This window comes from Emys orbicularis, chromosome 2 (genome assembly GCF_028017835.1).
Source record: "Emys orbicularis isolate rEmyOrb1 chromosome 2, rEmyOrb1.hap1, whole genome shotgun sequence".
NCBI lineage: Eukaryota > Metazoa > Chordata > Testudines > Emydidae > Emys > Emys orbicularis.
This window is the reverse complement of record NC_088684.1, coordinates 61692888-61705477: the sequence shown is the minus strand read 5'-3', so window position 1 is coordinate 61705477 and position 12590 is coordinate 61692888. Positions and strand designations below refer to the sequence as shown.

The window sequence follows — 12590 nt, the reverse complement described above, 5'->3', positions numbered from 1 at the left end:
GGGCACGTTGGTGTAAAAGTGGCCTGAGTGGACACTGCTAGCCTTAAAATATCTGATGTCATATGCATGAATGAGGTGCATGTATACAACCCTGACCCAATGACAAACCAATAAAAACTAAATACCTTCAGGCCCTATTTGTACATCAAAAAGAAGCAAAAAAGAAATAAATTATTATTTTAATATCTCCTACAAAGTTAAAAGCCCTCTCCCTAAAGCACAAAGTTATGAAGCACTTTCCAATGTCTGTTTCAGGAGAAACTGCGGCTTGAAAGAAACAGGGAATACAATCAGTATCTCAGGGACAAGGAAGAGTGGAATGAAAGGTTAAGGAAAATAGGAAAGAAAAACACAGAGGTAATACAGATTTTGCTGAAGTCAATTCACTCTGAGAGAACTTAAATGAGGTTAAGAATTTTTCTCAATGTCAGTTGTCTAATTGTTCTGGAGGTTTTACGTGTGATTAGGGTGACCAGACAGCAAGTGTGAAAAATTGGAACGAGGGTGGGGGGTAATAGGAGCCTATATAAGAAAAAGCCCCAAATATCGGGACTGTCCCTATAAAATCGGGACATCTGGTCACCCTACGTGTGATACATTCTAAGTCTCTTCAGAAGAAGAGCAGTAAAGAATTTGTGTTTGCTGATAATATTCCTCCTCAACACTCACCCCTTTTTTCCACAGGAAGATAATTTTACCAATTATCACTATTCTGGAGCCATTTTTGCTTCTCTGATTAGTCTCTGTCCCCCTAGTACCCTTGTTAGTTGTTTCTTTTTTTTTTTTTTTTAATTGAGAGAAGAGGGGAACTTATTTTAAAGCAAACTGCATCAAGGTACGTGTATAATTAAGTCTTTACTCACCCTTCCCCCTCTTGATGCATGTGGTATCCCTTGTTTAGACTGTAATCTCAGGAATCTATCTTTCAAGTGTGTGTGTGTGTGTGTGTGTGTGTGTGTGTGTGGGACCTGTCACTATAAAACAATAATAGACAGAGGAAGAATATTTCTTAGTATTTTAGGCTTTCTTTTTTTATATCTGTAGATATTGTAGACAATCTACTGTCTAACACAGCACAATAATAAAATATATTTTAAACAAGTATAAACAATTTAATGTTTTTAACATAATATAGCCACACTGGGTAGATTGACCCCAATTTTGATTTTTTTTTCTGTCAAGTTTGCCTTATTACTGGTGGAAATGGAAAATGTGGCATAAAGTATGACTTCTTACCTAGCATGCTTCCAATGTTAAGGACACAGTTAAATGTATAAATAGTTAAATGAATGCAAAAATAAATATAAAGCTATATGTTTTTTAAAAGATATACCCACACCCTTATCCATCCCTTCCAACTAAGTATGTGGTCATGGATAATCTGTGTGTTGCCCTGTAAAGCAGCCTATAAGTTTGGCTCTAAAACATGGTCTTACTGTCGTTACACAGGGTATGTCTACACTAGCACTTTTGTTGGTATAACTTATGTTGCTCAGGGATGTGAAAAAAACACCCCCCCGAGCAATATGAGTTACGCTGGTGTGGACAGCACTGTGTCAGTGGGACATGCTCTCTGGCCGACATAGCTACCATCACTCGTTGGGAGTGGTTTAATTATGTCGACAGGAGAGCTCTCTCAGCATAGAGCGGCTACCCTGGAGATCTTACAGCGGCGCAGCTGCATCTGTACAGCTGTGCTGCTGTAAGGTCTCTAGTGTACAGATATCCAAAACTCTCACTGAAGTTGATGGGAGTTTTGGCTAAATAAGATTTCCAAGAGCAAGTTTTATGTTTTTGTGGGATGCTTAAAAGTCTTCAGAGGGTAAAGTTTTAAATTACTTCCCTCCTGGGAGAGGAGCCTCCTGTGTTGGAATCACTTAGGGGCCCTTGGGTACCTTACATGCATTAGAGAGAGAGTGTGTGTATGTGTGCGTGTGTAAGTGACCTAATGATATATACACACAGAGTGATTCCATGAACTTGGTAAATGTAGGAAAAAAGACTATTAAGCCTGGTGCCTGGGGAATTCAGCCCATTCTCACACTACAAAAGTCCTTCCTCCAATAAGGTGCAGGCAGTCTGTAAGATTTCCTTGCTGAGCAGGAACACCTTTTTGAGCCTAAACGGCTTCCCTTCTCTTCCTTTTTCTCTGCAAGTAAGTAAAAATATTGCCCACCCTTCCACACAAACACTTTGTGACTAACTGTGCAGGGTCTTTTTCTGATAGTTTTAGTCAGTTTGAGAGTAAAAGGCTAGTTTGTTCTCCAGGCACTAATGATGTGTGAGATCTTTTTCTAGTAGATTTGGAAAAAAGCTGATAATCTTAAATGGGCAGTATGGCACATTTAACTATCAAGTGTTGAATAGCTTGGGTGTATTGTCTCTTTTTATAATGTCTTGCTTTAGTAATCGGATAAAGATCAGCACGAGTCATATCAATGAATAACCCTGGGAGACCATTTCCAGTATCCATCAAAGAGTCTGGTCTGTTGCCATTAAGAAAAAATTGACAGGTTATTCCCTGTACCGTATGTTTGATGTGAGAAATACTGGTTGTTGACTGTTATCCGCAGTTCTTGTTTGGATAGTGCTGCTGGTGCTAGGTGTGTCCTTTCCTGTGAAACTTAAGTTTTGTGATCTGTGCCATGATGGCTATAGTGCAGTGTTTTTGTGGACTGTCTTTGCAGAACAGTTGAAAGGGACTCGTTTGGTGTTGAAGTTCCCAGGTATATGTGGATTCTGGAAGAAAGATTTTCTCTTCAAAAGAGGAGTCCTTCTGAGAGCTTTTTGGAGGGTCTCTGTGTGGGTATATTTATAAGTACTTATCCGCCAGTGCATTGGATGAGATTCTAGGATGAGAGTTTAGTTGAGAATTTTACTCCATCTAAAGAGAGATGGTCACAAAGGCAGCAGCCAGACATCTTTTTTATATTGGAATCCATTATCTAGTCCTTGCTGGATTCTGAGAATTATACATGCTATAGGATAGTGGACAGAACTGAAACTTGCATTGATGCTGCTGAGGCTTCAAAATTCCAACCCATGGTTCTCTAGCTGCCTGTCTCCTGGATCTTTTGAAAGACCCTGCAACAGAATTTACAGCACCCTCATCCAGTGATGACACTGCTTTGTTGTATACTTTGGGTATCTGAAAAGAAGGCATTTTGTCTTTTAGGCTACTGTAGAACCTTGTGTACAGTCTGTGAAGGGGCTGTCTCCTGTTAAGGTGTTCCCATCTTTCCAGGCTGATAATTTCAATCAAATCTATTGAGAGGATCTGAGGATTTTTTTGTGAATTTTCTCTTGGGTCTTGAGAACTCTGCTCACTTTGTTTCCACACTGGAAATATTATAATCTTGTAGTTGGCACAAAGAATTAGGCAGAAACAACTAGACAGGGTTTCTAGGTCTGATTCCTCCATGTCTGAGCCAGAGGAATTAGAGGAATATGATTCTCTTTAATTTGCTTTTAGGGTTTTTTCTTATTTGCTATTCCTGAAGCTCTTTTTATTTATCTGGGAGAAGGAAAGGCAATCCTGGAAAGACATTCCACCCTGTTCAGAAGATTTGGAAGATCTAGAAAGAATCAAAGCAATCTCTAAGAAAACTTTTGGGGTGGGGAGAAAATTTCTTCTTTAAGGTCCTCCTTCCCCTTGTGCTTTGGGAGGTGTATTTTCTTGGGTCTCTGAAGTGTGAGCACATACATGAGGACATGAAGAAAGACTTCAGGGAAATAGTGTGAAGGGGCATCTTGCACCCCAGAGGTTAAAAGGAGGTGGGAGAAAGCTGAGAGTAATTCTTGATAAATTGCTGCTGCTTTGCCCTAACTAAGGGCATCTGCTTCAGAACTGATGGGGCCCTCCAAAGCCACTACTGGAGAAGAGGCAAATTTGCACTGATTTGACAGCCCCAATGGGCAGGCACTTCCTGGAGTTCTGGATTCTCCTGGTGGGGACAGGCTTTGACAGTGCATCTTGTACTGCTTCAATAGAATGGGCCACTGTACTGTGCTGTGGGAGGTCAAGGATTGAGTTTGTCTGATATGTGGTCCAATTGAGTGTCGCTGCTGCAATCCTTGCCAGCTCTGTCCTCAGTAGCATCTTGGCTGCAGGCAGTCTTGTATTTATTTTGAGGCTTGTCCACCATTTTGTTTGGTGCTGGTAAGGGAAGGCCTCATGCACCACAGCAGAGCTTGGAGATCAGCTTAGCCCCTTTTTCTTAAAGTGACTGAAACTCTTTGAGAGATTTATTTATTCTTATCTATCTGTTGTATTTATATGGACTCCATTAGCGGCTCACTATCTTTAATGTGTTTATCATCTAATACCTCCTCTGAGGTAGAGAAATACTATTATCTGCATTTCATGGATGGGGAACTAAGGTACAGAGAAACTAAGGCTATGTCTACACTATATCATTTACAGCAACGCAGCTGAACCCCTCAAACTGTGAACAACATAGGTTATACTGAAGTAATTTGTAGTGTAAACATAGCCTTAGTGACTTGCCCAAGGTCAGCGGTGGAGCAAGGAATTGAGCTAATGAGTCACAGTCTAGCTCTCTAACCATTATACCATACTTCCATGTAGTCACAGTTTTTGCAGAGAAAAAATAAAAAGGGTTTTTGAACCCCAAAACCATGTTCTGGTCAGACAAAGGAGTATCACAGACTGCCGGAACCTCAGTGTAATCAGGACATTTGTGCATGTGACAAGATATAAGGGTTAACAAGCATTATGGAGTCCCTCTGCCTTCAAATCGGAAGGTCATTTCATTATCTAAACTGAGTTAATGGGAAGCCTGTTATTGAGGACTGCTGGCCATCCCATTGTCAGTGAAAATAAGTGATCAGGTAAGATGAAGAGTATTGTTTTTTCAGGAAAATTTTCCCCAGCATTTAAGTCCCTATTTAAGGGGATTTTTTTTAAATCCTCATTTGGGGAGAGTTTAAAATTAGGAGATTATCATAAATGCAGAATCAAACTATTGCTGAAGCACTGATGGAAAATGTGAATTATACTGAGATGATGAACGAAGGTTATTACTTTCTTTGTAGTTGTATCTTTTAATATTGTTTTTTCTATTAAACAGCATGAGACAGAAAGAAGTAAAAAATCTACTGCTATTACTAGAGTCCAACCAGGACTACGTTCACAAGTACAGCCCTCTTGTGCAGATTCAGAACCTCCAAAGAAAGATGCTTTTACTTCCACAGAAGCTTATGAAGAGCTACTAAATAGGAGGCGACTGGAGGAGGATCGATATCGCAGACTAGACGATGAGGCTGAACTAAGAGATAGAATATTGCACAAAAAACTTGATGAAGAACTGGACATTTCCAATAGAAAGCATCACAGGTTTGATAGCAAACCTGATATTTCTCCTAGAAGACATCACAGATTTGATGAGGATCGTCATTTTGACAGAAGACATTACAACTTAGACTATGATCCTGAAATAAATGAGGAAATGGACCCTAGATTTAGATATGAAAGTGACTATGACAAAAAGCCTCTGCGGGTGTTCCATGCTGAAAGGTATTTTTAAATTCAGTTTTCCACTTCTTTTCTTTACTTCCTTAATGCTATTGGTAATGGGGTTGTAGCACTAAAAACGATGAGTTATTCAAGCCATAAGGGGTTATCGTTTAGTGGTACTGAGCATCAGATTTGAAATACTTAGACTCCCTTGAATCATAGATTCAAACTCTAGGAGGGTTGATTCTGTTGTGGATCCTTCTGAGGCTGATGCTTTGAATTCTGTGCAGTGTATTGTGTGTGTATCTTTCAGGTGAGACCTGAGAAGCGGAGTCGTTCCCCCCCCCTTTTTTTGGGGGGGGTGTGGATGTTAGACCCCCATGACTTGTTTCCTAAGATTAAGGAAAACTTGACCAAAAATTTCCTTTTCCCCGCTGTTTGTGTTGTGTGTTCTGTAGTGACTGTCTGCCTGATTGCTGCTTCTGCACTAGGGGACAGATCCTAAACTGGTGTAAATTGTCATAGGCCAGAATGTACTATGACAATTTACATCAACTGAGGATCTGACCCAGGAGTATGCATTTCACTCATGCTGTATGTATGTAGTTTATAAATTGCTTTGAAATCTTTCAGCATAAAGAGTGCTTTACAAGTATAAAATACCACAATTAATAATTGGTACACTGAATGCATGCCCTTAACATCTAATGAGGTGATAATTTTATTCAGGTGTCACTTCTGGGGGCAAAAGGTAATATTTTATAGACTCTTGTTAATTTACATAATTTAAAAGGATTATGTACTGTTCAGTGAAAAATAGATATGAAAATTCTTCAGATTAAACTCTCAGAATTAATGAGGAACTTAAATACTCCAATGAAAAAGAGGGCATTTAAATGAAATCTTATATTTTAGTCATATAACTAATTTAGGCAATAATTGCAACCATCATTAATATGCACATAAAAATGTTAAGTATTAAATGAATTTATTTGTGAATAATATTTACTTAGCTGTGCTTTGTTGTTCTTGAATTTGCTTTCTGTTTTAATCTATATAGGTTCTTATACTGGCATCATCCTAATAGTATCGGAGCACCTTCCAGTAGCCCTTTAAGTAACATGACTAACAACTGTGACGTGTGATTCATTCTTTCTCTCATCCTCTCCCCTGAGGGAATTGTGTGTGCAGTGTAGTGTTCTGTTTTTGTAGGGTTTTGTTTTTTTAAATATACACACTTCTATGTGTGGGTTAGAAAAAGCAAGGTTGAAGAGGTACACTTTGCATTTGGAGTGTAAGGTGGTGTGGTTTCATCCTTAGTTCCTGTGGGAGTTTGTTCTATTGTCTCGGACCAGCCCTCCAAAAAGCTCTGTCTCCTGCACAGATGTTTGATTTGGGTTAGGATTTGCGATTCTCTTGATCACACTTAATTGGTAACCTGGCAGGATAGTGTGGTGCTGTTCTGCCCACAGGCCTAGTCTATGGGCTAGATTCATTTTTGATGCCAGTGAAGTTATACCACAGATGAATTTAGCTCAGTATGCTTTGAATTAGAATACTAAAATGCTGTGTGGACTGGCTACGTGGGCAAAGTTAATTTTCTCTTATAATGATAATGCTAAACTATTTTTTTTCAAGAATATGTTACCTCTGAAGGTTTGCTTTCCTGTGCATGTTATACAAGATCCACACATGGAAACAGTTATTTTTTATTTTAAAAAATGTATAAAGTTAATTTTTAGAAAACTGATTTTAAAATAAACCATAAATATAAAAAATACATAATATATATTGGATATAGGTAATGTTTTATACAGTTCCAAAATAGAGACAACCGAAATTATCCCAGGAAACAAGCATGCACAACTGTTATAATTTAGATTATAATATGCTCATATGAATATTATTATTTTGAGGTACCAGTGTGTCTAAGGTAGAGGCAGCTCTATGTATTTTGCCGCCCCAAGCACGGGAGTCAGGCGTCTGTGGGAGGTCCGCTGGTAACAGGGATTCGGCGGCATGCCTGCGGGTGGTCCGCCGGTCCTGCGCCTTCGGCGTACCTGCCGTCAAAGCCACGGGATCGGCGGACCTCCCGCAGGCATGCTGCCTAAGGCTGCCTGACTGCCGCCCTCACGACTGATAGACCTCCCCTCCCCCCGCGGCTTGCTGCCCCAGGCACGTGCTTGGAGTGCTGGTGCCTGGAGCCGCCCCGCTCTAAGGACCAGTATTAGTAAGAGACCATGTGCATCTTGTGTATCTAGTTGTATCTAGTGCAGCTATAATCCTTTACCAGTTCAGATGATATAGTAAGAATGTATAATATTATTGTTTGTTTGCTATGAACTTTTGAGGAAATTAAAGACCTAAAATATCCTTATTTTAGTGATAGGCCTTGCTAATTGGCCAAGTCTCAAAATGTATAAATAATGTGCCAAATCTTGCAGTTCTTACTCAGTGGAAGTTTGTTTGCGTAATGACTATAGGATTTGACTGAATAGGTTCAAGATAGGTGGGTAATACCTTTTCTTGTGTTTGGTATCTAAAAATGTATAATATACATTTCTGTAAGTATTATTAAAAATGATGGTTGTCTTCTCAAGGACACCTTGTTTTTTGTTCTCTGAGGCATCCATTTGTTTTTTGTTACAATCCATTTCCACTGATGTACTCTGTGAAAATTCAGGGGTGTTTTTACTCATTGATGAGCCTAACAACAACAAAGGAACCAGCTGCAGGAGTAAAAAGAGAATGCAGGCAGAAGTCCAGCAACAGAGTGAAGGCTACCCAGTTTATTGCACCCAATGCAGCATGTATTATTACCTGCCCTATGGGCAGGTGGCGTATGTGTGCATTCAGTGCAAGGAGCTCCTGGCCCTCAGAGACCGTGTACGGGCTTTGGAAGCCAGGGTGTCTGAGCTAGAGGAGCTCAGGGAGACAGAGAGGTACATAGATGAGACTTTCCGGGACACAGTAGAATGGTCCCACCCGCGGTCTGACAGCCTCTGTCAGGGGGATGAAAGTCTCAGGGAAGGAGGACATCCAACTGGAGCAGAGGGAAATGATCCCATAATTGGGACCCTCCTTCCAGATGATGATGTGGTATTCTCTTGCACTGAGGATACCTTTCCAGGGGAGGGAACTCCAGTTATTAGGAAGAGACAGATATTAGTAATGGGCGATTTGATTATTAGAAACATAGATAGCTGGGTTTGTGATGACCGAGAGAACCACATGGTGACTTGCCTGCCTGGTGCAAAGGTGCGGATCTCTCGAGACATCTAGATAGGTTTATGTGTGGTGCTGGGGAGGAGCCAGTGGTCGTGGTAGATGTAGGTTCCAATGACATAGGGAAGGTAGGAGAGAGGTCCTGGATGCCAAATTTAGGCTGCCAGGTAAGAGATTGATGTTCAGGACCTACATGGTAGCATTCTCTGAAATGCTTCCAGTTCCACATGCAGGGCCAGTTAGACAGGAAGAACTGCAGGGTCTCAATGTGTGGCTGAGATGATGGTGTAGGGAGGAGGGGTTTCAATTGATTAGGAACTGGGGAAACTTTTGGGAAAGGGGGAGCCTATACAGGAAGGATGGGCTCCACCTAAACTGAAATGGAACCAGATTGCTGGCGCTTAAAATTAGAAAGGTCATAGAGCAGTTTTTAAACTAAGGGCTGGGGGAAAGCCGACAGGTGAGGAGGAGCATGTGGTTCAGACACCCCTTTGGGGAGGATCTATAAATGGAGATTCCCTATGTCCTAATAAGGAGAAGAGGATGGAAGATGATAAAATACTGGTAGGATTTGATGAGAAACAGTCAAATGAAAAAAAGTCCCATTTAATTACATCATGTAATGGCAGGCAGCTAAAAAGTGACAAGTTTTTAAAGTGCTTACACGCCAATACTAGAAGTCTAAATAATAAGATGGGTGAACTAGAGTGCCTTGTATTAAATGAGGATGTTGATATCAAAGGCATCACAGAAACTTGGTGGAATGAGGATAGTCAATGGGACACAGTAATACCAGGGTACAAAATATATTGGAAGGACAGAATAGGTCGTGCTGGTGGGGGAGTGGCACTATATGTGAAAGAAAGCATAGAATCAAATGAAGTAAAATTTTTAAATGAACCAAACAGTACCATAGAATCTCTATGGATAGTAATTCCATGCTTGAATAATAAGAATATAGCAGTAGGGATATATTACAGACCTCCTGACCAGGATGGTGATAGTGACTATGAAATGCTCAGGGAGATTAGAGAGGTTTTAAAATAAAAAAAACTCAATAATAATGGGGGATTTCAACTATCCCCATATTGACTGGGTACATATCACCTCAGGAAGGGATAAAGTTTCTTGACACCTTAAATGAGTGCTGCTTGGAGCAGCTGGTCTTGGAACCCACAAGAGGAGAGGCGATTCTTGATTTAGTCCTAAGTAGAGCACAGGATCAGGTCCAAGAGGTGAATATAGCTGAACTGCTTGGTAATAGTGACCCATAATATAATTAAATTTAACATCCCCATGGCGGGGAAAACACCACAGCAGCCCAACACTGTAGCATTTAATTTCAGAAAGGGGAACCACACAAAAATGTAGAGGTTAGTGAAACAAATTAAAAGGTACAGCACCAAAAGTAAAATCCCTGCAAGCTGCCTGGAAACCTTTTAAAGATACCATAATAGAGGCTTAACTTAAATATGTATACCCCAAATTAAAAAACATAGTAAGAGAACCAAAAAAGAGCCACCGTGGTTAAACAACAAAGTAAAAGAAGCAGTGAGAGGCAAAAAGGCATCCTTTAAAAAGTGGAAGTTAAATCCTAGTGAGGAAAATAGAAAGGAGCATAAACTCTGGCAAATGAAGTATAAAAATATAATTAGGAAGGCCAAAAAAGAATTTGAAGAACAGCTAGCCAAAGACTCAAAAAGTAATAGCAAATTTTTTTAAGTACATCAGTACATTTTTTTAAGTACTGCTAAACAACCAGTGGGGCCACTGAACGATCGAGATTCTAAAGGAGGACTCAAGGACGATAAGGCCATTGCAGAGAAACTAAATACATTCTTTGCATCGGTCTTCACTGTTGAGGATGGGAGGGAGACTCCCAAACCTGAGCCATTCTTTTTAGGTGACAAATCCGTAGAATTGTCCCAGATTGAGGTGTCATTAGAGGAGGTTTTGGAGCCAATTGATAAACTAAACAGTAATAAGTCACCAGGACCAGATGGTATTCACCCAAGAGTTCTGAAGGAACTCAAATGTGAAATTGCAGGACTACTAACTGTTGTCTGTAACCTATCATTCAAATCAGCTTCTGTACCAAATGACCGGAGGATAGCTAATGTGATGCTAATTTTTAAAAAGGGCTCCAAAGGAGACCCCAGCAATTACAGGCCGGTAAGCCTGACTTCAGTACTGGGCAAATTGGTTGAAACTATCGTAAAGAACAAAATTGTCAGACACGTAGATGAACATAATTTGTTGGGGAATAGTCAACATGGTTTTTTGTAAAGGGAAATCGTGCTTCACCAATCTACTGGAATTCTTTGAGGGGGTCAACAAGCATGTGGACAAGGGGGATCCAGTGGATATAGTGTATTTAGATTTTCAGAAAGTCTTTGGCAAGGTCCATCATTAAAGGCTATTAAGCAAAGTAAGCAGTCATGGGATAAGAGGGAAGGTTCTCTCATGGATTGGTAACTGGTTAAAAGATAGGAAACAAAGGGTAGGAATAAATGGTCAGTTCTCAGAATGGAGAGAGGTAAATAGTGATATCCCCCAGGGGTCTGTACTAGGCACAGTCCTATTTAACATATTCATAGATGATTTGGAAAAAGGGGTAAACAGTGAGGTGGCAAAATTTGCAGACAATACAAAACTACTCAAGATAGTTATGACCCAGGCAGATTGCAAAGAGCTACAAAAGGATCTCTCAAAACTGGGTGAGTGGGCAACAAAATGGCAGATGAAATTTAATGTTGATAAATGCAAAGTAACGCACATTGGAAAACATAATCCTAACTATACCTGTACAATGATGGGGTCTAAATTAGCTGTTAGCACTCAAGAAAGAGATCTTGGAGTCACTGTGGATAGTTCTCTGAAATCATCCACTCAATGTGCAACGGCAGTCAAGAAAGCGAATAGAATGTTGGGAATCATCAAGAAAGGGATAGATAATAGACAGAAAATATCATATTGCCTGTATATAAATCCATGGAATGCCCACATCTTGAATACTGCATGCAGATGTGGTCACCCCATCTCAAAAAAGATATATTGGAGTTGGAAAAGGTTCAGAAAAGGGCAACAAAAATGTATAGAACGGCTTCCGCATGAGGAGAGATTAATAAGACTGGGACTTTTCCTCTTGGAAAAGAGGTGACTAAGGGGGTATATGATAGAGGTCTATAAAATCATGAGTGGTATAGAGAAAGTAAATAAGGAAGTGTTTACTCTTTCTCGTAATACAAGAACAAGGGGCCACCAAATGAAATTAATAGGTAGCAGGTTTAAAACACACACAGGAAAGTATTTTTTCACGCAACACAGTGTCAGCCTCTGGAACTCCTTGCCAGAGGGTGTTGTGAAGGCCAGTACTATAACAGGGTTCAATAGGGAGGTAGTAGTTTCTTGGACGATAGGTCCATCAATGGCTATTAGCCAGGATGGGCAGGAATGGTGTCCCTAGCCTCTGTTTGCCGGAAGCTGGGATTGGGTGACAGGGCATGGATCACTTGATGATAAACTTCATTCCCTTTGGGGCACCTGCCATTGGCCACTGTCAGAGGACAGGATACTGGGCTTGATGGACCTTTGGTCTGACCCAGTATGGCCATTCTTATGTTCTTATGAAGCCCATACATAACTTTAAGTATGTGAATAGTGCAACTTCAGTGGGATTGCCTATCTGCTTTCAGTTAGTGCCTGTGATAGCTACACATGTTTCAGGAACAGAAGAATAGAAGAAATCCACATTTGATAGTTGGCCCCTTCCTTATTGTAATAGCTACCACCTGTAATGTCATCTACAATTTCACAAGAGCTTTCTCTCATAAGTGGTTCACATAGTAATTTAAGTGTATGTTTTATGCTTCACACTGACTTTTAGCCA

The 12590-nt window shown here is 40.3% G+C and overlaps 1 protein-coding gene across 1 annotated transcript in view; it reads left to right on the top strand.

Moving 5' to 3' along the window:
- Window positions 1-12590, top strand: part of CSPP1 (centrosome and spindle pole associated protein 1) — a 153052-nt gene that overhangs the window by 34040 nt on the left and 106422 nt on the right. The window contains exons 8-9 of the mRNA XM_065398133.1: window positions 256-357; window positions 5091-5536. Coding sequence (XP_065254205.1) covers window positions 256-357; window positions 5091-5536 — 548 coding nt within the window. The remainder of the gene's footprint in view (window positions 1-255; window positions 358-5090; window positions 5537-12590) is intronic.